This window comes from Sturnira hondurensis, unplaced genomic scaffold, assembly GCF_014824575.4.
Source record: "Sturnira hondurensis isolate 20B ecotype Veracruz unplaced genomic scaffold, ASM1482457v3 Scaffold0014854, whole genome shotgun sequence".
Classification (NCBI taxonomy): domain Eukaryota; kingdom Metazoa; phylum Chordata; class Mammalia; order Chiroptera; family Phyllostomidae; genus Sturnira; species Sturnira hondurensis.
Genome location: NW_028087485.1, coordinates 12677758 through 12705569, shown reverse-complemented (window position 1 = coordinate 12705569; position 27812 = coordinate 12677758). Strand labels below are relative to the sequence as shown.

General features: G+C 43.6%; 1 protein-coding gene across 1 annotated transcript; it reads right to left on the bottom strand.

Annotated features, from left to right (window-relative positions):
- CPN1 (carboxypeptidase N subunit 1) lies at positions 1-27790 on the bottom strand. The gene is made up of 9 exons (XM_037064179.1): positions 27293-27790; positions 22839-23035; positions 16337-16492; positions 13855-14037; positions 12079-12190; positions 8296-8435; positions 6197-6296; positions 3968-4086; positions 1-238 (listed from the first exon to the last, which is right to left on the bottom strand). Exons 1-9 carry the CDS (start codon positions 27513-27515, stop codon positions 140-142), a joined length of 1329 nt encoding a protein of 442 aa, XP_036920074.1. The 5' UTR covers positions 27516-27790; the 3' UTR covers positions 1-139.
- Positions 27791-27812: the final 22 nt, after the last annotated feature.

Sequence of the window (27812 nt, the reverse complement as noted above, 5' to 3'; positions counted from 1 at the left end):
AATATGTCTATATTTAAATATGTCCCAGGTAATAAAATAGAAAGAATGCTTCATCTGACCGGAGAGCAGCACCAAACCTTTCCGAAGTGTTCCCCAGGCAGCAACTCTGCCGCTGCCATTTCCGTGTCTTTTCACCTGGCTACCCAGGGCTGTACTTGCTTTGGTCAGACTCTGCCTCCAGGTGCTGCTTTGGGGACTCAGTTACTAGAGGGATGCTCCTCTTGAGTTGGAAATCAACCTGTAAGAAAAGAAGAGGAAGTTAGGAGAGTGGAGGAGTCAGTTTTCCACTTCCTGTAATTGAAATCGAGGGAAGGCCTGTTTGGACCCGGTTTCACCAGAGTTGCAGGTTCTGAGGGCTGGGGACTAAGGAGACTTATCACAGCAACGACCCGGAGCAGCCCTGCTGTCGGCACATGGGCTTGGCTAATATTCCCCTAAAAGTACTACATAGTCACTGGTGATACACAGGGTGTATCTGGAGGAACTCAATATTCACTTATTGTATGTGCATTAGAAAAAAACATTATCTACGCCTCAAACCATGATTTCACCAACAGCGTTGCCTCAGACAAGCACTGTGCTGCCCTAACGATCCCCCAGATGCTGACTGTGCAAGTCACAGGTGTCGTGCTCAGGCATGCTCTGGCCTCAGGCCCCAGGAACTAAATGTTCTGTCCTAATGGTTCAGACATAGATAGGAGAGATGACATAGATCGTTAGTGTGGATTCTTAGGCCCTGAATGTCTGTGTGCATTAATGCATCATTTCCAGGAATACACTGCCACCCCCCGCCCCCCCCACCCCCCACTGGGCACACAGATGCAAAGCTGGTACTGACCCACAAGCCGGGGTACTGGCTGTGCGGAGCTGCGGGCCATCCCAGGAAGCACAGGCAGAGGGAGTGGCTCAGTGCCCCAACCACACTCCCCTGAGGCAGCCTTGCCTTTCAAGTCCTTGGAGTAGTACCAGCCTCTGAAGCCAGCTGGGAGTTAAAAAACCTGCAACTAAGAGGGCTCTCCATGGGGTTATGTCTTGCCCCTTCCAGAAAAATCCACAGCCAGCTTTTCTGCTAGTTCCCCAGAGCAGGGGAAGTCAGAGGCCAGGGCTCTGGCATTGCTATCTCCTCTTCAGTAACACAGGGAACTAGGAGAGAGAGAGAGGGAGGGGTGAGGGCGGAGAGAGAGGGAGAACGAACAAAATGGCAGAAGGACAGAGGCAGAGGAAAGGACTGTGAATCTAGAAGGCTGTGGGGAAACCAAAGGGGAGAGCCCTGAGCTCTGGGAGGCATATGAATCTTAACTGTGACACGAAAACCCTCTAGTCAAGGACCTTTTTCTTTTCTCTTCACCTGGCCAGGTGGGTCTCTGCTTTAAAATGAGAAGAGAGATTCTACAGTGATGACTAGATGAAATCTTAGTTGTTACAGTATCTGGGAATTGCATCCAAAAGGCTCTCTCTTGAATTATATTCAATACAATAATGGGTTATGTTAATTTGGGTAAAGGCTATATGACACAGGAGTTGAAATATTTCGAAGCAGAGTATGTTAAGCTAGAAGATTTGGAGTTGGTTGCACTTGGCACTGAACAGACTTCCTTAATGCGAGACTCACGCACGCAGCTGCTTAACCGCCATTTGATTTTAGGGTAGATGAGGAACACAGGGTATCACAAGAAGAAAGAGAAAGAGAATACGTTGTTGGGAAATTGGGGCCAGGGCACAGGCTGCAAATGGAAGCGTTACCCTTTGCTTTTTGCCTCTTCCTGGAAGTCATTTATAATATGTAGGAGACGGGAGTGGAGGGACTGGGAAAGGAAAACGGGAAACTATCTAGCAATTTCTGAGGAATTTTCAAAGGATTTAAAAATTCTTTACTCTGATCCTTGTGTTAAAAGGGGCAGGTTTATGAACACAGGTTATAAGCCCAGCACGAGACCCTGTAACACGCTGGCAAATGAGACAGCCCTGAAATCCCGACGGGTTCGGATCATGGCTCCCACCACTTATTCTCTGTAATAGTGGACAAGTTTCTAGCCTTCTCAAAATTTCAGTTTCCTTAGCCACAGATGGGGATCCTTGTATCTACCTTACAGGATTGTTGTAAAGGTTACATGAGACAGTTCTGGAAAGCTCCCATATACTGTGTGATACATAGTAACTGTTCAAAAAACAGTTTTAAAAAAATCCTACCTAGCCCTGCCTGGGGTGGTTCAGTGGATTGAGCACCAGCCTGTGAATCAAAAGGTCATTGACTAGATTCCGGGTCGGGGCACATGACTTGGCTGTGGGCCGGGTCCCCAGCTGGGGGGGGTGTGAGAGGCAACTGATCCCTGTATCTCTCCCACGTTTCTCTCCCTCTTTCACACTCTCTTCCCCTCTCTCTAAAAGTAAATAAATAAAATCTTCAAAAGTTATTACTTTTTAATAACAAATATTAAAATAACAAATAATAACAAATTTTAAAATCCTGCCCTGGCTGAGGTAGCTCAGTGGATTGAGCGTGAGCTTGTGAAGCAAAGGGCTGCTGGTTCGATTCCCAGTCAGGGCACATGCCTGGGTTGTGGGCCCGGTCCCCAGTGGGGGCCACATGAGAGACAACCACGCATTGATGTTTCTCTCCCTCTCTTTCTCCTTCCTGTCCCCTCTCTCTAAAAATAAATAAATAAAATATTTTAAAATTTTGTTTCAATCCTGCCTATAACTAACTGTATTTGTAAAGACAAGCTACTTGACCATATTGAGTTAACAGGGAAAGAGGGAGGGTCTGCTAAGCTCTTGGGTTGTGCAGAGAAGAAGCCAGACAGAGTGAGGCGGCCCTAGGGCAGCACTGACTTTTAAGAAAGCAGGTCTGCAGATGCTCATTAAACAGGACTGTCTTATCTGTTCCGTGTTTGAGAAATCTGAGAATTAGAGCCCGTGATCATTGAGCCTCTTCAGCTCTAAGATGCTAATCTAATATGACCAAAGCTCAGAAGGTGCAGGCTGGTTCCACCACGGCAGCCAAGGAGGAGCAGCAGCCCCGGCTCTGCGTGACCCCCCAGCCTTGGGCCTCACCAAGGGCCCTGAGATGACCGAGAACGTGAGCAAGCATAACCGAGCACTCCAAGTGTGTGAGGGAGGGGATCTGAGAGGTGTGTGGTTTTGTCCCCTATGAGCCACAGACCACGGAGCCGTTCCAGGTCTCTAAGGACAAGAGGGCCCTGAAACTCATCAAGACAAGAGTGGGGACACACACCCATGCCAAGAAGATGTCCTTGCAGCCATCAGGAAGGCTGTAGTCAAGAAGGATGGCGTCCCATCCCCTCTGTAAGTAATAAAACCTGTTCAGAAAAAAAGGTCCAGGTGGTAGATGAAAGAAGTCCTTTGCTTCTCCTATAGAGATAGCCATGGAGAGCTGAATATTGGAGAGCAGCTGGTTCTTGGCTGAGCTGAGCAGGAAGCAGCGGTCTGGGCACACAGGGCACCAGAGGGGGCAGAGTGCCATCTGGTGGTAGCCCTTGCTGATGGCACAGAAGAATGCAACACATGGGAGGGAGCCTGCGTGTCTGGGCAAGGCCCCTGGGATGTTGCAAACATTTGTTGGGCGCTTTCTGTGCACCAGTCAGTGTGCTGCATGCTTTATGTGCACTTTCTCATCTCAGCCTTTCGTGCAGGAGGTACTGTTACCACCAATTTACAGAGGGAGAAGCTGAGGATGAGAGCAGGTGGGTAATTTTTCCATGGTCTGTGGACAAAGGAGCTGGATTTAGATGCAGACAGTGCTATGCAATCACTATGCTATGTTAAACAGAAGAAAATGAAAAGTCAGAGGGAAGTGGTGAAGGAAAGTGACAAAGGAAGATTAGAATATGAGAGCAATGAATTTTTTCTGATGAAAGAAGGAACACTGGCAAAGATTAGAACTATGCAATTGGTTGTCTGTGACTTTGTATAAGTGACCTTCATTGTAAAGGTCAGCCTAACTCACCAGTTTGGGTTCCCCTGGACCCACGGTCACAGTCACGGTCTCTGGGTTGAACCCAGGTGCTGAGGCAGTGACAGTGTAGGTGCCTGGAAGCAGCAGCCGGAAGTAATCGCCCTGATCACCTAAAAGTTACAGGAATACGATTAGAAACTGCCCCAAACAGGACCTTTATATGAAAAATGATCTCGGGGGTTTAGCTGACCTCAGGCTTAGTTTTTCTTAATAGTGTGACGAAACTGGTTAAGATCTAAAACAATCATAGGCTACTTTACATGATAGGAAAGTGGGCCTCAGCTTCAGAGAAACAGGAGTTTCACAGTGCTCTGCACGGAGGGCACTGGTTTAGTTCTAGACCCTGTATCTTTAAAACTCATGTCCATTGAAGGGTCACCAGGAGAAAGGCTGCCTGGTAAAGGGAATCCGTGAGACCTCTGTTTCAATGTTTGAGAAGTTACTGTGAAGAAAAGTGCACCTAAGGAAATAAGCATGAAAACTTCCGGTTTAAGTTACCAGGAGGAAGATTTTGCTCGACAGAAACAAAAACTACTGTGGCACAGAGAGTTTCTGAAGAAGAAACAGACCATTTTATAACACTGGGAGGCCTTGCGCAGAGACTGGACCAGGGCCTTTGGGAGAGCAGCCCAGCCTGCAGGACCTGCTGCGTCACATGCGTGTGACCTTACATGGAGTGGGAGGGCTGGGCTAAGTGACCGATATAGGTCTGATTTTGAGAATCCCATTTTTAATACTCCTTCCATCACCTTCCAAAGGGGAAATACAATACAAAAGGAGGCCTGTTTCTCTGTGGCAGGGATGTAGTGTTTTGGCCAATGACACCACATCTCTTTTGAACCAACTGCGATCGTATCTTTAAAGTTCTTTTAAGTATACAGCAATGAATAATTGAAATGAAATGCAGTTAAGAGCAAGACAGACAATACATAATGAGAAAGTCTCTTTTCTGCCCCCTAGTAAATGACTGTAACTTAACTTACTTTAAACACGTTAGCGAAAGCAGTATCGATTATGCACATGTAGTACAGTTTAAGTCATACCCCAGGCCTGTCGTTTTCTTCACTGGGGCTCACATGCAGGAGAGTAGGTAGCAGTGCATCGGAAAGGCCCGATTCTGGATGCACTAGTATGAGGGCTTCAGCTATCTATCCTATTTCTAATCAACACCAGATGCTTTGCTAGGTAGTATGATGAATGCTAGTGATGAGTTTTTTCAATGTGGAAGTGAGCAATTTATTAATTTGGCACATGGGTATTAGAAATGGGCCTTTATTGGTGAAATTAGTGGTATCCAATATGTGTTGATTGGTTAGAATGTTTCAGAGTCATTCCCTACCCTTGCGTGAACAAGGGGTAAGGATCTAGCAAGCCCCAAAGCTCTTAGAGATGCCTGAGTTTTGATCCGTAAACAGTCCTGGGTCCAGCCAGTGGTCTGATGCCTAATTATGAGGCTGCAGAATTTTGCCTTTAGAACATCACTGCCTTTGCCTTCAATGAGTCTTTCACGTAGGATGTGTTGGGGTCATCGTGAACATAAGTTATCTCCTTAACGCTGAGATTTCCTCTAGTTTAAACACACTGAACTGTAAGATGCCTGCTTGGTGTGGTCGAATGTGGCTGAGCCTTGCTGGTCTCGAGGTTGTGGGCGGGAGGCAGGCTGATCTCACTGCCCCTGACCATGGGTAGCTACTGCTTTACTTTAAAAGCAAAACAATCAAAAACGCCTACAAGTCGTGCGCGGTCAAACCGGGCAGGGGCAGTTTGCAACACCCTTGTGCCGTGAGATATTCTGCACCATCCTAGGAGGTTCTGTGAGTCTTGCCCTGGGCCAAGTTCACAATGCACTTGCTAACCTGGCCCTGAATGCAGGTATAGTGAGGCGCAGGGGTGGGGACAAGTCTAAACACCCGTTTCACAGCCCCTTTCTTTTCTACCCAACTTCACACCAGTAACTTCAAAGCCAGAAAACACCCCTAACAAAGGGACATGAGGAGCTGGTTCCTGAATGCTGAGAGGGATGTTGCACTTGCATCTTCCCGGTCCTTGCCTCTTAATTCCATGTTCCCATTTCTATTACCCTTCCTCCCTCCAGTCCCCCAGCCCGCAGTGGCCCTGATGTCCCTGCTAATCTCACTGGCTACGATTGGGCCTCCTGATTAGGCTGAACAAGAAGGAGTGGCAGCTTCCTTTTTGCCCCACTAGATGATGGCCACCTACTTGAAGTGACATCATGGTTAATCCCGTGGACAGAAATGACAGCCTCGGGGACATTATTGTTATTCTCATCAAGCACCATCCCCTTGATGCCATGGTGTACCTGTAGGAAAAAACTCACAGTGGAACTATGGCCATAGAACAGGACACAGTGTTCCAGAGTCCCCAGAGACCTGTCTCATAGGCTTTTACACTTGATTTTCAAACGGATTATCCTAATGACCCCTGAACTGGCCAGAAGGATCCTGTTAAACTCTAAGTCAAATCATGTCATCGGTCTATTCAAAACCCAACTCAGAGCAAAAACTAAAGTTGTTGTTTTGTTTTTTTTTACCATGGTCTATAAAGCCACAGCTCAGTCAGCGACTGGGCTTGCCCCCTGCGACCCTGTCCCACCCATCCTCCTGTGACTGACTATTCCGGCCACACTGGTGTCCTGTGATAAAACAACATACAATTTACTATTTAACCGTTTTAAGTGTACAGTTCAGTAGTGTTAAGTATATTCACATTGTTGTATAACCAATCTCCAGAACTTTTTCATCCTGCAAAACTGAAACTCTAAAAGTACAATAAAAAGTTAAAAAACAGAAACTGAAACTTTCTACCCGTTAAATGAGTCCCATCTCCTTCTCTCCTAAGACCTAGGTAACTACCATTCTACTTTTTTTTCTTTCCTTCTTTCAATTTTTTATATTTTATTTTAATTGTTGTCCAACTACAGTTTTCTGTCTTTTACTCCCGTCCCAGCCCACCCCCCCACCCTCCCCACCTCCCTCCCATTTCCACCCTCGTTTTTGTCCATGTGTCCTTCATACTCGTTCCTGTAAACCCTTCCCCTTTTCCCCTGAAATCCATTCTACTTTCTGTCTATGAATTTGAGTACTCTTGGTATGTTGTATAAGTGAAATTATAGGGTGTTTCTCCTTTTGTGGTTGGCTTATTTCACTTGGCGTGATGTCCACAAGGTTTATTTATGTTGTAGCACGTGGCAGAACTTCCTTCTTTTTAAAGGCTAAATAATATTCCATTTATGTATATATCGTATTTTGCTTATCCATTTATCTTTTGTTGAACACTTGGATTGTTTCCACCTTTTGTTTTTTGTGAATGCTGCCACTATGAAAAAATATCTCTTTGAAGTTCTGCTTTCGGTTTGGAGGGTATATACCTAGAAGTAGGCTGTTGGCTCATGCAGGAAATCTATTTTTAATTTTTTGAAGAACTGTAGTACTGTTTTTCACAGCAGCTGTACCATTTTACATCTCCACCAATCATGTACAAGGGTTCCAATTTCTCACATCTTTGTCAACATTTGTTATTTCCTGTCATGTTCTAAAGATTTTATTTATTTATTTTTAGGGAAAGGGGAAGGGGGGGGAGAAAGGGAGAGAAACATCGAAGTGAGAGAGAAACATCAATTGGTTGCCTTTCGCATGTGCCCCAACTGGGGACTAAACCCACAACCCAGGCATGTGCCATGACTAGGAATCAGACCAGTGACCTTTCACTTTGTGGGATGGTGCCCAACCAACTAAGCCACAGCAGTCAGGGCTTGTTTTTTTAATAGTAGCCATCCTAACCATGACAGTGTGAGGTGGTATCTCACTGTGGTTTTGATTTGTGGTTCCCTCAAGACTGGTGATGTTGAGCATCTTTCATGTGTGTGTCATTGATCTTATCGTTGCTTTTGTGTCCTCAGTGAGGAATGCCTTTTCTCTAGATATGTGCATGGTTCTCTCCCTTACCTCCTTTCAGTCTGTTTAAATATCACTTACTCTGTTTGGCCTTCTTCATAGCATTTAACAGTTCATAAAATGTATTACTTTGTTTATTGTCTGTCTATCTTTTCTCACTAGAATATAAACTCCACATGGACAGATATTTGTTTGTTTATATTCATGATCCCCAGTGTGTCACAGAGTTTCTGACAGATAGTTATGCTCGATCATGTTGAATGGACACATGTCATTGGTAGAAGCAGCCCAGATTGATTGCCGGGTCAGAGCACAAGTCAGACCTGAGCCGCACCGAAAACCTTACCTACCATTGGACAAGTCTTCTCCTTCTGTAACCATGAAGATTAAAGAATTCAATTTTACCTGTTCCAAGAATTGGATTAGGGCCTCCCGATTACCCAGCCACTCATACTGTAACTTCTCTTCGCTGGGAAATTTGTCGCAACTCAATTCCAGAGTGATCTCAAAGCAGTTGGTATGGAGATAATTAAAGTCTTGCATTCCTAGGGGAAAGAGAACAGTGGCTGATTTGTATAGCCAGGTTCCCACCCAACTGATGCCCCATCTCAACTCTCTTTAATCACAATTTCTCCATACACACCTCACTACTTTCTATTCTACTCTTGATCTCCACTTATTTCTCCTCCATGAAACTTTTTCCCAATATCCCAGCTCATGTGCAATTTTATTGTTCCAATTTTTCTCTCTTCATAAATGCCCATTTTTGTCATCTCTACACTCAACTTCTTTTTCTGTTTAATGACTTAAATTCACTTCTTGTCTCCATTAGCACATCCAAAGCCTGCTCATTGGTGGTGCTTTAACATTAGACTATGCACACACACTGCTTTCTCGGGGGCAGACTTCCTTTTTGGACCGTGATGTCCTTCAGACCTGGGAGGTTAGAGATGAGACAAATATCTTGCTTTCACATCCCTCCTACCAAAGAACACAGCACTAACCTGAAAAAACAGTTATCCAAGGAACACAAGGACCTGAGAAAGCAGAAGGCAGCTACATTTTGTCTCCATTAAATGCTGGCTTGCTTCTATCTTCTACACTATGCAGTTGGGTTAATTATTTTAAAACATGTTTCGGATTATTAGAATGGTGTTTATATCACAAATTTATTTGGGTAAAAAATTATCCATTTATACCCTGTAGGAAAACAGATCCCCGACTGTGAGGGGTTACAGGAAGACCCCTACAGCTAATTTACCAAGTTAAGATGGAAATTCATGCTTCTATGTTAAATCTTTTAGTTCTAAAATTCTGGCAACTGAACAAAAAATGGCCCAAATGAAAGAAGAGATTAAAGCTCCAGAAAAAATACAACTAGGCGATGAAGAGATAGCCAGCCTATCAGATGCACAGTTCAGAACACTGGTAATCAGGATGTTCTCAGAAATGGTTGAGTATGGTCACAAAATAGAGGAAAAAGTGAAGGCTATGCTGAGAGAAATAAAGGAAAATGTACAGGGAACCAACAGTAATGGAAAAGAAACTGGGACTCAAATCAACAGTTTGGTCCAGAAGGAAGAAATAAACATTCAAGCAGAACAAAATGAAGAAACAAGAAGTCAAAAAATGAGGAGAGGCTTAGGAACGTCCAGGACATTTTTATACATTCCAACATCCGATTCATAGGCATGCCAGAAGGAGAAGAGGAAGAGCAAGAAATTGAAAAGTTATTTGAACAAATAATAAAGGAGAACTTCCCCAGTCTGGCAAAGGAAAGAGAGTTTGAGAAAGTCCAGGAAGCTCAGAGAGTCCCAAAGAAGTTGAACCCAAGGAGGAACACACCAAGGCACATCATCATTACATTAGCCAAGATTCAAATGAAGGAGAGAATCCTAGAAGCAGCAAGAGATAAGGGGACAGTCACCTACAAAGGAGTTCCCATCAGATTGTCAGGTGATTTCTCAAAAGAGACCTTCCAGGCAAGAAGGGGCTGGAAAGAAGTATTCCAAGTCATGTATGAAAAGCGAGGACCTCTGTCCAAGATTACTCTATCCAGCAAAGCTATCATATAGAATGGAAGGGCAGATAAAGTGCTTCCCAGATAAGGTCAAGTTAAAGGAGTTCATCATCACCAAGCTCTTATTATAATGAAATGTTAAAGGGACTTATATAATAAAAAGAAGATTAAAAATATGAACAGTGAAATGACAACAAACTCATAGTTATTAACAACCGAACCTAAAACAGAAACAAACTAAGCAAATAACTAGAACAGGAACTGAACCACAGAAATAGAGATCACATGGAGGGTTATCAGCAGGGCAATGGGAGGAGAGAGAGGAGGAAAAGATACAGAGAATAAGTAGCATAAATGGTAGGTAGAAAATAGACAGCAGGAGGTTGGGAATAATATAGGAAATGTAAAAGCCAAAAAACTTATATGTATGACCCATGGACATGAACTAAAGGAGGGGAATACAGGTGGGAGGGGGTGTGCAGGGCAGAGAGGAATAAAGGGGGAAAATCAGACAACCATAATAACATAATCAATAAAATATATTTTAAAATAAGTAAATAAATGAATAAATAAGTAAATAAACAAAATTCTGGCAACTGGTGGAAACTTAGACAGAAAACTCTGATTATTTAGTGACCCACCACATATTCATAGTATTTGACATTATTTTATACTTCATTTGTTGCTCTGTAATTGTTTTCAGTGCATATTTATTCTCTCCACAATAGAATGATGGTAACTTGAAAAAATACCCGTTTAATCAACTTTCACCTGCTCTCTGAGCTAATGTGTGCAAGCACCTTTCACAAAAAGTTGGAAAACACCTGCAGACTGTTATGTCACCTCTCTCTCAGCACCAGAATCATCCAGAAGGCTGCATCTCCCAGCCAAACATGGGTTGCCAGGCCATAGCCCCAGAGTTTCTGATTCAGTAGGTATGGGGTGGGGCCTTCAAATGTGCTTTTCTAACAAGTACTAGGCAATGTTGATGATGCTGGCCACGGACCACACTGTTGGAACAACTGTTTTAGTGAGCTTAATGACCTTGAAATTGTATGAGTTTAATTTGGGGCAATGATTCTCAGTGGGGGCATCCCAGAGGATGATAGGAAGGAAGGGACAAGTGTAATTTGAAAAAGTATATTTGATATTTTATATTTGGGGGGAAAACTATTGCTTTCTTAAAGCAAACTAAAGAAAGTAAAGTTCAACAACATCTTGCTTTGCGCTCAAGTGAATTCTCAGCCACTTTCCCTGTACATGGTGACTCCCCAAGCTTCCTCCTCCCCAGTCTCTATAGGGCCAGCTATTAGCTCAGTCCTCACTAGCAAGCTTTCTGCTACCTGGTCTCTGGCCAAGTCAGATCTGAGAGGAGAGGGAAAGGCAACTAGTAAAACGGAATTCCTAAGAGATCCCAGCTTCCTGCTTCAGCCTCTTCTGCATCTTAGGTTCCCTCTACTGATAGTTAGCTCATAAGCAGAGGTTCTGTCTCAACTCCTCATGATGGGGAGGGCCCAGGGAGTAGAGAGAGAAGCCTCTTGCTGGAGGTTTGTGCTTCATTATCAATGGCCAATGTCCAGGCAAACTCTTGCTCATGGGAAATGGGCAGGCAGGGTACAGAGAACAGACCAGAACTGTTTTTGTCCAGGTCAGCTGCTCTGTTCACCTGTTTTTACGTGCGGCTCAACCCTATGCTGGTTAAAAACAGCCTAACATTTATATTGGGCTTCAAATGCTTTTTTATTTTATCCAATACTTACATCAAACTGATGGGCCAAGTATTGTTATTCTTAATGTACAGATAAGGAAACCAAAGCTCAGAGAGTTTACGGAATTAGCGTGAAGTCACCAAACTGGTAAACGGGCAAACTGAGTTCCAACCCAAAGTTCCCCTGAAGCCCACACTTAACCACCTGACTACATTATTTCCCTCCCATGCCCCAACATTCCTTGTAAACCACCTAAAAGGCTACAAGGTGTCCCTGTCATTTTCCTAAACTACAAAATGCCATTAATACTAGCTTAAGACTTTGTCATTTTCAGATCTCTACTTGAATGCAAAATGCTATAGTGTTCTTGTCATTTCCTGAGGAAAAAAAGATAATTCCGGGGAAATGAGCCCCACTCTACTTCAGTGGCAGCGCTGCTGTGCCCAGGCCGCCCCTTACCCTTGCTGAGAGAATACCAGGAGGCCCCATTGGTGATGCCTTCTGGGAAGTAGTCCCCGCAGTTCCATCCATGGTACATCCACCCATGTGCATAGGAGTAGACCTTGGCCAGCTGTAGGGAAAGGGGGCAGAAACGACCTTGAGTGTTCCCAACGCATATGGCAACGTTCATACTCAGAAGTAGGGTAAAGCCAAGAAACCCCACTAGGTATAAACAACTGAGTATTTGCCTTAGTGAAAGCAGATACCAGCAAAGATAGAGATGGGTGTGTGTGTATATGTACTAGACTAGAGTTAAGAAACCTGTATTCTGATTTTTCCACTGTCTTGAGACTAAATTTCTTTAAGCGCAAGTGAGGGGTGGCACTAGATGATACATAAACTCCTTGCTAGGTGTATCATTTTTTAAAAAAATATATTAATTTCTATTATTTAAATTTATTTTTAAATTATATAGGTGGCTCCATGGCGCAATGGATAGCGCATTAGACTTCTAGAGGCTAAATTATAGTTGACATACAATATTATATTTCAAACAATATATAATACAATATATAATAATACATATAGAATATTATGGTATTATATGTAATATAATCACACATGTTACAATGTACTATTAATAATATCACAAGTATATATTATGTAATAATAATCATTACCAATGATTGATAACAATATATCATATGTAACATAATATATCATATTATATGTAATAATATGTTGCACATTTTATTGTAACACACATGCAATATATAATGTGTGTATATTGTGGCATATCATGTTATATGTAATATATTATCTTACATATTATATCATGTGTAATACTATATTGCATGTGTAATATATTGAAGTATGTTATATTTCAAATATATTACAACATAACGATTAGACATTTATGTACCCTATGAAGTGAACAGCCTGGAAAGTCTAGTACTCATCTGACCCCACACATAGTTATTAAAATATTATTGACTATATTCCCTATGCTGTACATCCCTGTGACTATTTTTATAATTGGCAATTTGTACTTCTTAATCTTCTTCTAAGTGTGATATTTTCTAGCAAAGTTCTGTAAAAAAAAGGAGCAAGTGAGATAGGCCTTCACTAGGGAAAGAACTATGTTTTGGGGGTGAGAGTTGTGTGTTGGGCAGAGAGGAACATATTTAGAATCTCTATTAATTCCCTTTCATTACTATTTTATAACAGTGAACAAAATGAAATGTGCATGCTTTGCAAAGCAATAACTGGTATTATTCTCTGTGCAATTCATTAAGTGATTAATTTATAATTAATGTTATTGTAATAATTATGTATATAAATTATATGTTGCTAATAATATATTAACTATAAAATAATCTGTTAATTTTATTCTATTGCTGTTTGGCTTACTATGTAAATATTTGTATGTATGTGCATTTTCCACTAATAGAGCTTTACCACCATAAAATTGCAAATCAGAACCCCCAATATCACATATAATGCCACTCGCTTACCACCAGCACAATTAGTTTCTTGGCATATTTCTTGCTAGTCGTTAGCTTATGTACGTTTTTACACTGTGCTGATTATAAAAGCTTTCCTGTACATTTACTTTTTCATGAATTTTTGGCTTATCACTCAAAACAAAATGTAATTTACTAGACTGTAAACTCCTGATGAGCAAGCAGTGTTTCCATTACTTTCCCTGGACTGGTGCCTAACAGGGTCCTGCATTACTGACTTGGCCTCTGTTCCTCTTCCAGGCCCCGAGCTGCTGGCCCCCATTCTGCACACCTTCTGGAAAAGCTTGTCATCAGGAGTGGGGGTACGGGCAGTGCGGCGGAATCCTCGGACCCGGTGCTCCAGAGACTTGTCATACGGGTAATTGGCCACCACTGCTCCTCCATGGAGATTGGCCGAAAGGACAAAGTTGAAGGAGCGTATCCACTGGATCACTGCCCGGGTCTCAGGTTCCACCTGAGGAGACATGAGAGCCGCTGGAAAAAGTTTGTTGGGAAGTGGCCTGAGGAGATAGCATGTCTGAATAAGACAGGCCCTAAAAGATATGAGAAGTGCAGATGGGGAAATTTTTATCTTTTGCATGATGGTTTTAAAGGTTAAGGGTATGGAACCCTTTTTCAAAGCGAAATCTTACGTAGAATCCTAATATATAAAACAGATGAAAAGAGAGCATTAAGGGCAGTGAAACCACTGTGTGTGATACATGTCATGATACATTTGTCCAAACCCATAGAATGCACCACACAATGAGTGACCGCTAATGTAAACTACGGGCTTTGTGTAATAAGGGTGAGTCAACGTAGGTTCATCTTTTGTAACAAGCGCACCACTGCAGTGCGGATGTTGGTGCCGGATGCCGGATGGGAAGCAGGGGGTATATGGGAAGTCTCTGTGCTTTCCCCTCAATTGTGCTGTGAACCCAAACTGCTCTAAAGAATAAAGTCTATGAGAGGGACAGAGAGAGAGAAGCCCAAGCTGGGCATCTCTCTGGCCCCTAGGAAAGCGCTCTCCAACTTACCCACTGTACTGCTTCAGTGGCTTCGGAGGCACCTGTGCCGAAATGTAGAGCTCTGATAAATAACTGTGGAAAACGCTGTTTTGCAGTAACGGTTTTCAACCTATTCCTTTCCCCAGCACATCTACTGTAATGTCAATATGTGACCATATTTACCTTTTGTGGATTAGAAATACTATAATATAGGCCAGTTTTGGCTAAGTAGTGAAATTCCACCATCTTGATTGTACATTATACTGCTAGTGAGTGATGGTGCTTCAAAGCTATGAGTCCACTTGGACTTTCTTTATAAGTAAATGGTTTGCAGTCTTCAGTGTTTTTTCTCCTCTTCGGGTGCTTGGAGGTTATGTGCTGTTACTATGTTAATGCTCCTCCTGGGCCAAGGGTCAGCTGTGCCGGCCCCATCTTTTCCATCCCAAGAGGAAGTCAATGAATGTAGCTGAGTTATGGCCAGTCAGAATGGGTATAACACCAAGGGCACCAGTCCTGCCCTGTGACCGGGACTCGGCCCCTGTGGAGCAACCCTTTCTCCGTGTCCTAAGCCTCTCTCCATCCGAACAAAGCCAGCTTCTCTCTGTTCCTCTCCCTCAAGCCTGTTCCACTGGGTGCAGAGAAGACTTACTCCTCATTCTCTTTCTGATCTTCTAAGATTCAGACAGAGGAGCAGTGGGAGTCTAATTATTATTGGCTCTTTGAGCTTATTTTACTTCAATAAATTAATAAATCAGAGCATCGTTCTGACCAGCTATGCCAACTAGTACAAAGTTATTTTTGATTCGGTATTTACTTGAGCCAAGAGCATAGCTGCTCTCTGAAATCTAAACACGTCAGCATGACTTTTGCTTCATTTCCAATGGAAACAATTCCGTCTAGAAAACTCCCAACAGAAAGCCTTACACCTGTATTATGTTTCTCTCCCCAGTCTGTAAGTCCAGATATTCACAAAGAGAACATTTAGAACTGCCCCACACAGTGTGAAAAACAGGGTGGTGAAGATGCTCTCAGGATGACAGTAGTTATTCTCAGGAGCAGGCCCACCAGCAGGACAAAACCAGTCACCTTACCAGGGTGACATTATAGGTCTCCTGAGGAGAAAGGCAGGGGAGCATTGAATAGGATCCTCTGACTGGGAGAGTGAGGGAAACAAGAGTATGGTGGAGTAGTTCAGCTCACATAGAAAGGGAAAAGGAAAAGCTGTACATGAGGGTAAGACTCGGAACTTTCTATAGTTAATTGATGGGCATATAGTTCGCATGTAAGAGAGATTTCTCTACAGAATCCTGGAGTTCTTTGTCAACAGCTCAGTGCAGCAGAAAGAACATTGGGTAGGAGTCAGAACACCTGGGTTTTAACTCTGATTCCATCAATAATAGCTGTGTGAATTTACATTATTTTTTATAAGCATAGCATCTATAAAACAAGGATGGATAACACTGATAATCAACTGAAATGCTGGCTAAAAAGAATTTTACAAAATACTGCACAACTGTATAATACCGCTTTCACCTCCCTCACTACCACGGCCACTAACACCAAACATCTTGTGAGCAGGTGCCCTGCGGAGGGCCCTACACCGGGGGAGAGAATAAATACAGGGAGACATAAGACACAGATATTATTGCTCTGGACACACTGATATGAAGTAGGGTTGATGCCTAATTCTTGCTTAGGTAGTTGATCTGAAAATTGCCAGAAGAATTGCTGTTTTTCCTGCTTCTCTATGCAAATTTCTCTTCATACCTGGTTTTTCCAATTGTCTGGAAGGGGCAGGTGGTGGTTGGGGCCTCCATACTTCTCATTGTAGTAGATGTAGGTATTGAGGTCGGGGAAGTTGCGGTTCAGGTCCACTCCATTTGCGTTGTTCCTGCCAACCAAGTACTTAGAAGTGCCTGGGCCCTAGGGGGAGAACGGAGAGATGAAAAATGAAGGTTCCAGACTTAATCCTAAATTTGAAGAACACTGTGTAGTTCTTTTTAGGTATTAGCTTATTCTATCATCCAATGATACAGCATTTTCCTCTTTAACTTATCCAAAGACCCACTGGTGTGGTTCAAGTTTCGCATAGACCAGGTGTTGGAGCTACAGATCCCAGGAGAAGCTCTAACAAGAATAGGGTGTTTTGGGATAATGAGGACCCCTATTTTTTAAAAACAACTTTATTGAGATATAACTTACATGCCATAAAATTCACCCATTTGAAGTGTACAATTCGATGAATTTTGGGATGCTGACAGAGTTGTACAACCCTCACCACAACCTAATTTGAGAGAATATTTCTATCACCCCATGAAGCCTCAGGCCCATTCACAGTCACTCCTCATTTTTACTCCAGCCCTGGGGAATCAGTGGTCTCTGTAGATTTGCCTTTTCTGGACATGCCACGTATGTGGACCCATATAGTATGTGTGTTTGGCTTTCTTCACTAGACAATGTTTTCAGGGTTCTTCCACGTTGTAGCAAATATTAGCACTTCCTTTTTTTTACTGATGAAGAGTTCCATTGCATGAGTTTGTCCCATTTTGTTTGTCCATTCACCAGGTGATAGACCCCTAGTTTCCTAGGGCTGCCGTACCGAGTTAGCACAAACTAGGTGGCTTACAATAACAGAAATTTGTTCTCCCACAGTTCTGGGAGAACAAACTTCTGCTAGAAGTTTGAAATCAAGGTATTGTCAGGGCCACGCTCATTAAAGGTTCTAAGGACGATCCTTTGTTATCGCTCCTAGCCTCTGCTGGCTGCCAGAAATCCATGGTGCTCTCTAGCTTGCAGATAAATCACTCCAGTTTCAGCTTCCATCTTCGTGTGGTCTTCTCCTCCACCTGTATGTGTCTCTGTATAAGTTTCTTTCTTCTTATAAGAACAACAAGCATATCTGATTTAGGGTCCACCCTAATCCAGCATGACTTTATCTTAACTTGATTACATATGCAAAAACCTATTTCCAAATAAGGGCACAACCACGCGTTCCAGGTAGACATGAATTTGGGGGGAAACTATTTCAACCTGGTACATGGACACCTGAGTTGTTTCCGCTCTTTTGGCTATTGTGAATAACGCCGCTGTGAACATTCACGTACAAGTCTTTGTGTGGGTGTACACTTTCACGTCTCTTGGGTAGACACCTAGTAGTGGAACTGCTGGGTTATAAGGTAAGTCTATGTTTAACTTTTTCAGAAATGGCTAAACTTTTTTCCAAAGTGGCTATACTTGGAAAACCCCACCGCCACTTTTAAAAACAGTATCCTTGCTTATCTTCCTTCTGAGTAATATCAACCTCATGCTTATACTCCAAATTTCTCTGTTCACACTTCATCTGCTATCATTTATTTGACCATATATTCATTCATTCATTCATTCATTCACTCATTCACTCTTTTAGTTAACCAGCATTTTTATTTACTCAAGTCCATCTCTGATGGACCCTCTGGCAGACACTGAGGAAAGATAATGAGACGTGATTCCAGCATTTTAAGAATTCTCAGTATATACAGGGAGACAGAATGTTTATATAAATAACTAAAATATATAAAGTAGTGGAATAGAGACACGTTCACAGTCCCTTGCAAAATTGAAATTCCATTTAATGTTTTGGGTGGCACTGGAGAAGGGGAATAGTGTCCACCGCAGCCCTATGGACTGAGAGGAGCGCCCCATCTGTGGCCACGCCCAGAAGCAGGGTGACTGGTTTGATGCTGAGCACCTACAAACTCACACATACTACCAGTCTCATATTTTTCTAAGATTTCCTCATTTTTCAAGGGATCCTGCTCTTATTTTATGCTTGGAAGTTATCTTATGTTTTCTACATCAGTTCTGTCCAGTGAAAAACACTTATCTGATTTTTTAGTTTGGAGTTTGATTTTTCACTTCTATGAGATAATGACTTTTTCTTACACTTCTAGGCGTTTTTCACTACTTGCTTATTTGTGTCAACAGCTGATGCCTGTTCATATGAAGAGAGATTTGGTTTGCCTATCAGTATGACCGCCCACACTGGGTCAGTAGTTAGGTAGACAGGTAAGGAATTCCCGTAACAGAAGGTTCCCACAAACAGGGTTGGAGGTGTGTTGGTTTTCTATCACTGCTGTAACAAATTACCACAAACTGGGTGGCTTAAAACAGTGCAAGTTCATCATCTTTTGGAGTTTGGGAGAGCAGGAGACTGAAATGGGTCTCACAGGACTGAAATCAAGGTGTTACCAGGGCTGGGAGCCTGTTACCACAGGCTTTAGAGGAATCTGGTCCAGCACCTAGAGGCTGCTCACATTCCTTCACTCACGATCCCGTTCATTGTCAAAGGCAGCAGCACAACATCCTCAAATCTCTCCAACTCCCACCTTCTGCCTCCTTCTTCCACATGGAAAGGACTTTCCATCGATTACAATGGGCCCACCCAAATAGCCCAGGATATGTTAAAGTCGGTGGATTAGCAGTTTAATTCCATCTGCATCCGTAGCTCTCCTTGCCATCATGATGACATATTCACAGGTTCCAGGGATCAAGACTTGGACATCTTTGATGGAGTGGGAGGCGGCATTATTCTGCTTTACCCACAGTTGGCTTTAAAATTGATGGTGAGGCAGGTCTTCCCTGTGTAGTCATGCAGGCGGCTTTCCTCTGGGTACAGTGGGTAGTTCTTAGAGTGTGAAAACCTGATGGGTCCCCTTTGATTCAGGTTCAAGATCTGCTGCCTCTGAACAAGTGCAGAGCAGGTGAGCAGAAGGGACTGGCTCCCCAAAGATACATATAGGATGTAGTGGGCTGGCAGGGGGTTCCCCCACCTCCTCCTACCCCTACCCCCTCCCACAAGACATATTGGCACTGTCTGAGTGCTCCTTCAGTTTCCCCCCTGCAATACAGGGAAGGGCCAAGAGAAGGAGAACAGGCAGGCTGGGGTGACCCCCCGAAACCTATTTCACATTTTCCAGCTCTTTTGGAAACTCAAGCCTTGAGGCATCTCTCTGACTTCCAGCAGAGGGAGGAAGTTCTGTTTCTTCATTTTTTAAGTCATGTCAGCAGGAAGTGGTGAGATAGCAAGGGTCAGATTTGTGTTGGATTCAATCCCTTGGCTCCATTCCCCTCCCTGCCTCCACTCAGCCCCCACCCCTACCCTCAAGTATGTTTAAAATACTCTTGGGTCATGGAAGCACAGAGACAGTGTGGTCAGACCCATGGAATCAGAAAGTGGAGGGGGGCTGCCAGGGGTTATGGGGAGGAGGAAATGGGGATGACTAAATAACAGGCATTTGGCTGAGCGGGAGGTGTGAGTGCTGGAGACCTGCCGAAAACATTGCACCTGAAATTGATGATACTGTATTGAACACCTAAAATTTTGTCAAGAGGGTAGATCTCATCTTGAGTGTGTTTACCACAATAAAATTGAAAATATTTAATTAAAGCAGTGAAGTCTAGTTGTAAAAAATAAAAAAAATTTATGACTACCCAAATAAACATTTTTAAATGAAAAATACTTTAATTTATACCCCTCCCCCCCAAAAACAAATCAGGTTTAAACATACCTTTTATTTTTTAAAATATATTTTATTGGTTATACCATTACAGTTGTTCTATTCCCCCCCTTCATTCCCCTCCACCTGCACACCCCCTCCCCCACCATTCCCTCCCTTTAGTTTATGACCACGTGTCTCAAGTTCTTTAGATTCTATATTTCCCCTACTATTCTTGCCCTCCCTCCGATCTATTTTCTACCTACTGTCTATGCTATTTTCTGTACCTTCTCCCCCCTTCTCCTCCCCCTCCCCTGTTGCTAACCCTCCATGTGTTCTTCATTTCTATGGTTCCACTCCTGATCTAGCTGTCCTCTTGGTTTGCTTTTGTTTTAGGTGTGGTTGTTAGTAACTGTGAGTTTGCTGTCCTTTCACTGTTCATATTTTTCATCTTCTTTTTCTTAGATAAGTCCCTTTAACATTTCATATAATAAGGGCTTGGTGATGATGAACTCCTTGAACTTGACCTTATCTGAGAAGCACTTTATCTGTCCTTCCATTCTAAATGAAAGCTTTGCTGGATAAAGCAATCTTGGCTGTAGGTCTTTGGATTTCATGACTTGGAATACTTCTTTCCAGCCCCTTCTTGCCTGTAAGGTCTCTTTTGAGAAATCCGCTGACAGTCTGATGGGTACTCCTTTGTAGGTGACTGTCCCCTTATCCCTTGCTGCTTCTAGGATTCTCTCCTTCATTTTAGTCTTGGCTAATGTAATTATGATGTGCCTTGGTGTGTTCCTTCTTGGGTCCAACTTCTTTGGGACTCTCTGAGCTTCCTGGATTTCCTGGAAGTCTATTTCCTTTGCCAGACTGGGGAAGTTCTCCTTTATTATTTGTTCAAATAAGTTTTCCACTCGTGGCTGTTTCTTTCCCCCTTCTGGTACCCCTATAATCCGGATGTTGGAACGTTTAAAGATGTCCTGGAGGTTCCTAAGCCTCTCCTCATTTTTTTGAATTCTCATTTCTTCATTCCTTTCTGGTGGGATGTTTTGTTCTTCCTTCTGGTCCATTCCATTGATTTGAGTCCCAGTTTCCTTTCCATCACTATTTGTTTCCTGGACATCTCCCTTCATTTCAATTAGTTTAGCCTTCATATGTTCCTCAAATTTGTGACTATAATCAGCCAGTTCTGTGAGCATCCTGATAAACAGTATCTTGAACTGTGCTTCTGAGAGGCTGGCAATCTCTCAGTTGCTTAGAGTTATAGGCTCTGGGACTTTGAGTTCTTCTTGCGCCATCTTTTGGGCTGTTAGTGCCTGTTACCTAGCAAGATCGGAGCCCTAGGTGTTCACCAGAGCAGGGCAACTCACTCACTGGGTTGCGACGCTGTATGTGGGGGCGGGGTCAAAGAGAAACAATGGCGTCCTGTCTGCCACCTCCCGCCACAGCCCCCACAGGTGGCTGGTGCCGCAGCTGCCACTGTTACCTGGGCCCGCTTGTTTCACCCCACTGCACGCGAGTGCACCACCGCCGTCAGCCCTCCACTGGGTTCACCCCCTGGGGCCTGCGTGGTCCCTCTCACTGTGCACGAATGTGCGACTGCCGTCAGTCTGCCCCGCAACCTGACTGGGTCCGGGCTACTTGCGCACCTAGGTCGGGGGACCCTGCTCCGCTGCTGGCTCCGCCCCTCTTACCATCCCGGTCGAATGGTTAGTAGTTGTTGGACTTCTGTATAATTCAATTTTCTGTTCTTTGGCTGTGCCTTTGTTCTCCAAACCTTTGTTGTATTCAAACTTGGTTGTGGGAGAAGGCACAGTGTTTCCACCTATGCCTCGGTCTTGGCGGAAGTCCAGGGTTGCTAGTTTGATTCCCAGTCACAGCACATGCCTGGGTTTCCAGCCAGGTCCCCAATAGGGGGCGTGCGAGAGGCCACCACACATTGATGTTTCTCTCCCTCTCTCCCTCCCTTCTCTCTCACAGTTCAGTCCTAGGATGCACCGGTACCCGGAAGCTGGCGTCTTAAACATACCTTTTAAAGGAACATATTCATTATGTAAAGCTTCACCCTTGAATATTCTAATTCAGTTGCGAGAAGGGAGGAAAATGAATCTAGGAATGTGTATTTCAAAATATTCACTTATGATTCTAACACACAGCCACAAAAGAATCACTGCTTTAGAGCTAGGCACAATGACATTTTGAATTTATGTTAATAAATAAAGTAAAAGCCCATAGACATTTGTTTCTTTCTCTCTCCCCTGCATACGCAACTCTAAAATAAAGAATTAAAATGCTGAGCAATAGAGGACTATAGTAGTAGAGGAAAAAGACCTACAGAAAAAAAATATGAAGAATCTAGAATTCCTCACTCTGCAGTTCTGGGAAAAGCTTGATTTCTCTGATGTCCCCTCCCCCCTTCAAAATGCAAATGTAAGTGTCTTGTGGGAGGAAGTAGAGCATTTAGGGGTTGAGGCTGAGAGTTCAAGGAAGGAGGTCTATTTTGCAATATGTCTTTGTACCTGAATAGTATTTTCCAATTTACAACGTGTTGTCAAAATACTGCCTCATTGGCCTTCTCAGTAAAACCAGTTGTTCAGCTAGAAAGATGCTGAGGGAAGGGAAGCTCAGAGAGAGCCCACATTCATGGCACAGGGTTGGGCCTTCTTACTTCATTATATTTCTATTGGATTTATTTTTCCAATTCATACTGACAGTGACAGTGGGACAGTGAGGATGCACTGTCTACTGGGCTTTATTTTATTCCTCAAGATGGCTTTATTCTCTGTATGGTTCAGTACCTGGGCGGCGGCCACCTCATAGCCATCCGGGTTCATGGACGGCAAGATGTGAATGCGTGTTTCCTGGACCAGCTGGACGATGCGCTGGTTCCCGTTCCGGAACTCCTCGCACAGGAACTCCGACAGCTGTAGCAGCAGCTCACGGCCCAGCACCTCGTCGCCGTGCATGTTCCCCACATACTTGACTTCAGGTTCCACTGCAAGTGTGAGAAAGACATGCAGAACAATAAAAAACGGGGAAAGCTTGCAAGTGCCATTGATTCCTAGGGGCCTTGCAAAGGGGCCTTTTTCCTCTTTTTCAGTAGGGAACCAAAGAAAATCTCATGCTTCATTTGGGTCTTTTGCAATAATTCCTGACCCCCTTTCAAAAATTGCAATTACAAATGCTACAAAAATCCATGCCAGGGGTAGTAATGACCACCATTCATTGAACTTCTACCATGTCCTAGGCATTTATGCTCAGTACTAATCTTCACCGAAAATCAGTAGTTATTATTAGCCTCAGGGTGAGGGTACTGGGCAGGGATGAGGTTAACTCGTCAGCAGTCACCTCGCTAATTAGTCTGATAGAACCCAACGCTCAGGGAGCGTTTACAGTTGCTTGCTGCTTCTCAGAGACAATCTTTTTAGAAGGGTGTTATGTTCCTAAGACCTGCTCGCATAAAATTCTCTAGATTATAGCACAACAGTTTCTAATCATCCCAATTGAAAACTTAATTTTCCTGATACTTAGGAAACTAAAATCTCTCCTTAATATCTGAGAACGTTATGTTTTGAGGCACACAGTAGGAAAGAATCTAACTGTGTCTCATTCCTTAATCTTCGGCGATGTTAACTGCTCAATTAAAGTAAGAACTGAGGTCATGAAAAGAGCCTCTGGAACCACTCCAAGACAATCATTCTTGCCTCCTTTCAAAAGAAAGGAGAAAAGCTCTGGTCGAGTTATTTATCGTCCACCCTCCATGATTTCCCTTCCACCCATCATCCTGCCTCCATGATTTTTCTGATTCTGGACCTCTCCATCTCCATATTTCAAATCCTCCTCTACATCCTTGGAGGCTCTGGGAAGCCACCCTGAGCTCCCCCCCTTGCTGGGAGTGAACTTGCTATTGAACTTCCCTTTTATGGTACTTACCACTTTCTACTCTTTTACCTAATTTTGCATGTTTTATTTTTTTACTATATGTCATTTTAAATTTTCCTTAGGACATGATTCTTTGTTATTTATCTTAGTATACCTATAGCAGTTTTTCCCAATAAAATGCCTATAACCCACAAGGATCGTGTAGTAAATTTTCTGTAGTGTAAAGTCTTTAATCTTATATTGTGTCATTCTTACTTTCTTGGTGTTAAAATATCCCCTCTTTCAGGAAAAGATGTTGATATCAGATGGCAGGTAGTATTTTCAACATCCTTGTTCAGTAAAATAAAATTTGGAAAATATATTTTAGTCCCTTCTGATCTCTCTTATTTAGTAAAAATATATTTTTTAACTTGCGTGGAATTCAAAGGTTGGCAACTACTGCCCTATAGAAACTAGCATAGTGCTTTGCACTTAGTAGGTGCTCAGTGTCAAATTCTTTTGTCTCTACTTTCAATATATGCAGGATACAACTGCTTCTCATAACAACCACTGCTGTCACTTTGGTTTAAGCCCCGCCCTCTCACACTAGGATTATTACATTTCCTGCTTGGACTCCTTGCATCAGTGCAGCCCCATTAGAATGTGTTCTCCTGAGTCAGGGGTCTGCAAATTTTTCTGTAAAGGGCCAGATAGTAAATACTTGGGATTTGTGGGCTGTATTGTCTCTGTCACAACTACCCAGCTCTTGCAGCAAAAGCAGATAGACAATATAAAAACAAAGAGGTGGGGCTGTGTTTCAAAGCAATTTCATTTACAAAACAGATAACTGGCCCTAGGGCTGTAGTCTGCTCACCCCGGCTCTGAGAGGTCTTTACACTGTTTAAGTCAGATCATGCCACTCTTCTGCTTAAAACCCTCCAGTGGCTTCTCACTTTGCTCAAAGGAAAAGCCAAAACTTTTACAAAAGCCTGCGAGGCCCTACTCGAACTCCTCCCGCCTGGTTTCCCTGACCATGCTGCTCTGACCTGCCTCGTGCTCTCCCTCCATTCACTCCGCTGCAGCTGCAGGGCCTCCTCGCTGCTCCTCACCCCGCCGAACTCCTGCTCTTTTCTCTGCCCGCTGCACTTTCCTTCCTGATACCAAGGTTTTGACCAGGACATGCTCAAATATCACCTGGACAAAGAAGCTTTTCCTAAGTAGCAGTGACCTCTCCCCTACTTAATCCATAGTACTCCATGACATTCTCTTTTTTTCTGTTTTTTTTTCTATAGCACTTATTTTCATCAATACAATATATTTATTTACTTAGTCATCCATTCATTGCCAGTTTTATCCAGCTAGAATTAAGGCCTTGAGGGCAGGGCCTTTGATTTATTCTCTGTTGTATACTGAAAGTCTGCAAAAGTGCTTGCACTACCTACTATCTACTATAGTAGATAGTCAGTAATCTTTGTGGAATGAATAACAAATAAATGGAAGGAATAAATGGATGAATGGCTAAGTGATAGGTATTAGAGGAAAGAAGACTCTGAATGAAAAGGTCTCAAGAAAGGTTTGAATGCTGGAAAATAGAGGGGGCTCCCAGAATGGGGCATGGAGTAAGGAGGCGCCAGCCCTACAATGTCCATTAGCACCTTCCACAACGAACACACAACATGAGTAAAAGCGGGTGCCTGCTACACCAGTGAGGCTTCTGAGCAAGGCTTGTCCCCACCTAATCACTCACCCCGCCTCTCCTGAGCCACTTCCCACCACCCTCCCCCTCTCCCCATCGGCCATGTCATATTCTGAAGCTGTCCTGGACAGAATCCACCTCATGTAGGGCTGTCATTGAAGGTTTTTAAGTGGGGCAGGGGAGGGGGCAGGGGAGGTGAGAGGGTTACATCAGGATTTAGGAAAATTATTCTGGTATCTCTGTGTTAAGTGGAAGGCTTAGAGAGTGGTGGCAGGTAGGAGTTAGAAAGTCAGCTAGGAGCCTAGTGCAGTTGTTTCCAGGGGCGTCCGAACTTTTGGTGTCCCTGCACCACACTGGAAGGAGAGTTTTCTTGGGCCACACATTAAATACACTGCAACATGTAGTCACAAAAAAAATCTCATAATGTTTTTAAGTAAATTTACAATTTTGTGTTGGGCCACATTCACAGCCTTCGTGGGCTGCATGAGGCCCAAGGACCGCAGGTTGGATACCCAGGTTAGGCAGGTTGTGAGGAAGTTTGGGCTAAAGTGGAAGGTGCAGGAGTGGAGCAGGAAAGAGATTTGAGGTCGACAGTTTGAAGGAGGAACTGACATAACTTGAATGTCACAATTTTTATAAGTAAAGCAGTGAGACATTAGAAAAAAAAGCCCAGCAATAATTATGCACAGTTAAAGGCAACCATGCAATGGGATGCTATACAGCCAACAGTGGTGATATAGAACTACATTTACAGACATGGATGCCATTCATACAAGACTACGAAACGAGGGCCCTGACTGAGTAGCTCAGTTGGTTAGAGCATCACCCTAATACGCCAAGGTTGCGGGTTTGCTCTCTGGCCAGGGCACAACCAAAAAGCAACCAATGAATTCATAAACAAGTGGAATAACAAATCTCTCTCTCCCCAACCCCTTCCTCTCTCTACCATAAAAAAATTAATAAATAAAAAGGACTATGAAATGAGAAATGCAGTTATCGTATGACTCCAATTTTACACAATAAATTCTTTGTGTGTAAGACGGGGTTTAACTATGGAAAAAGTTTGGAAGAATATACATCACATTAACAACAGTCATCTGTCAGTGTTGAGATTATGGGGTTTTTTTGCTTTTTTTCCCTTCTCTAACTTCTAGTTTTAATCCAGACATCCAATGTTTTCACAATAGAAACAAACGAACAAAAAATAACCCAATGAATAAAACTAATACCCCAGACCTCAAACCCTCTCCTGGATGTCGTACTCTTTCTCACTGTCACTCCCCAAAGAAATAACCCTAAACCCTTGTAAGTTTCCTGACAGAATCAGAAGGGCTAAGGGTTTCTGCTTATGTCTCCCGAGGCAGTGGGTAGAAAAAGAGAGAATACTAGCAAGGCAGGAAGGGTAAAGGAAAGGGAAGGGATGGCATGGGAGCAGGGAAGGAGGTCCATCTTCCCGTTAAGGTCTTGAGCAGCCGGAACCCAAAAGAGAGGAAGGAACTGGAGACTGATGGGACTGCAGCTCCCCAGAGGCAGGGGCTGTTGGAGAGCTAAGGGGGGGTGGGGGATAGTTGGCACCAGCTGAGGAAGAGGTGATATTTTACAGGGGTCCACGGACCTCCCCACAAACCGTCCCGGTCTCTGCATTTGTAAGCAAGCGTCCTGCCCCAGACGCTCCAAGAACTGCACGGGGCTTACAGAGCTCGTGGAATCCAGGCTGGTCGCTGAACTCCAGCACGTAGAGGTGTCTCCCCTTCACGCTGCGCCCAATGCTGTAGAGCCGTGTGATGTAGGGGCACTCGTTGTGCACCTTGTACAGTGTCCGCACGAGGTCGTCATAGCGGTGGTGGCGAAAGGTCACGGCGGCAACCAACTGGAGGAGAAGGAGGAGGTGGAGGAAGACGGAGAGCAGGCCTGACATCTCGCTGGGCTTTTTCAGAGGGAACACTGCGAGGAGTCCCACCTCTCCCCAAAACCTGTCTTCTTCACCAGTCAAGATCCAAGGGCTGGGAACCAGCTCTTCCCAGTTTCCTGCCAATAAACACCAGTGTGATGGCACCTGGGAAGGACATTCAGAACTGTCCTGTCCAAAGCTGGAAATTATTTATGTAGCTCTGGAATAGTGCTCGCCTCTCCTCCCTCATTTCGCTGTCTCTTCTAATGCAGGAAAACCTTTTGAAGGGTTTTTGCACGTCCCCAGATTCAGTAGTTTCACTGA

Excerpts from the sequence above, each read along its gene's own strand:
- CPN1 (XM_037064179.1), bottom strand. The coding sequence starts at position 27,515 with ATGTCAGGCCTGCTCTCCGTCTTCCTCCACCTCCTCCTTCTCCTCCAG. Across the intron at positions 4,087-6,196 it reads TAACCATGATGTCACTTCAA|GTGATCAGGGCGATTACTTC; the intron begins GTAGGTGGCCAT and ends TGTAACTTTTAG. Across the intron at positions 239-3,967 it reads GTCCAGGGGAACCCAAACTG|GTTGATTTCCAACTCAAGAG; the intron begins GTGAGTTAGGCT and ends CTTTTCTTACAG.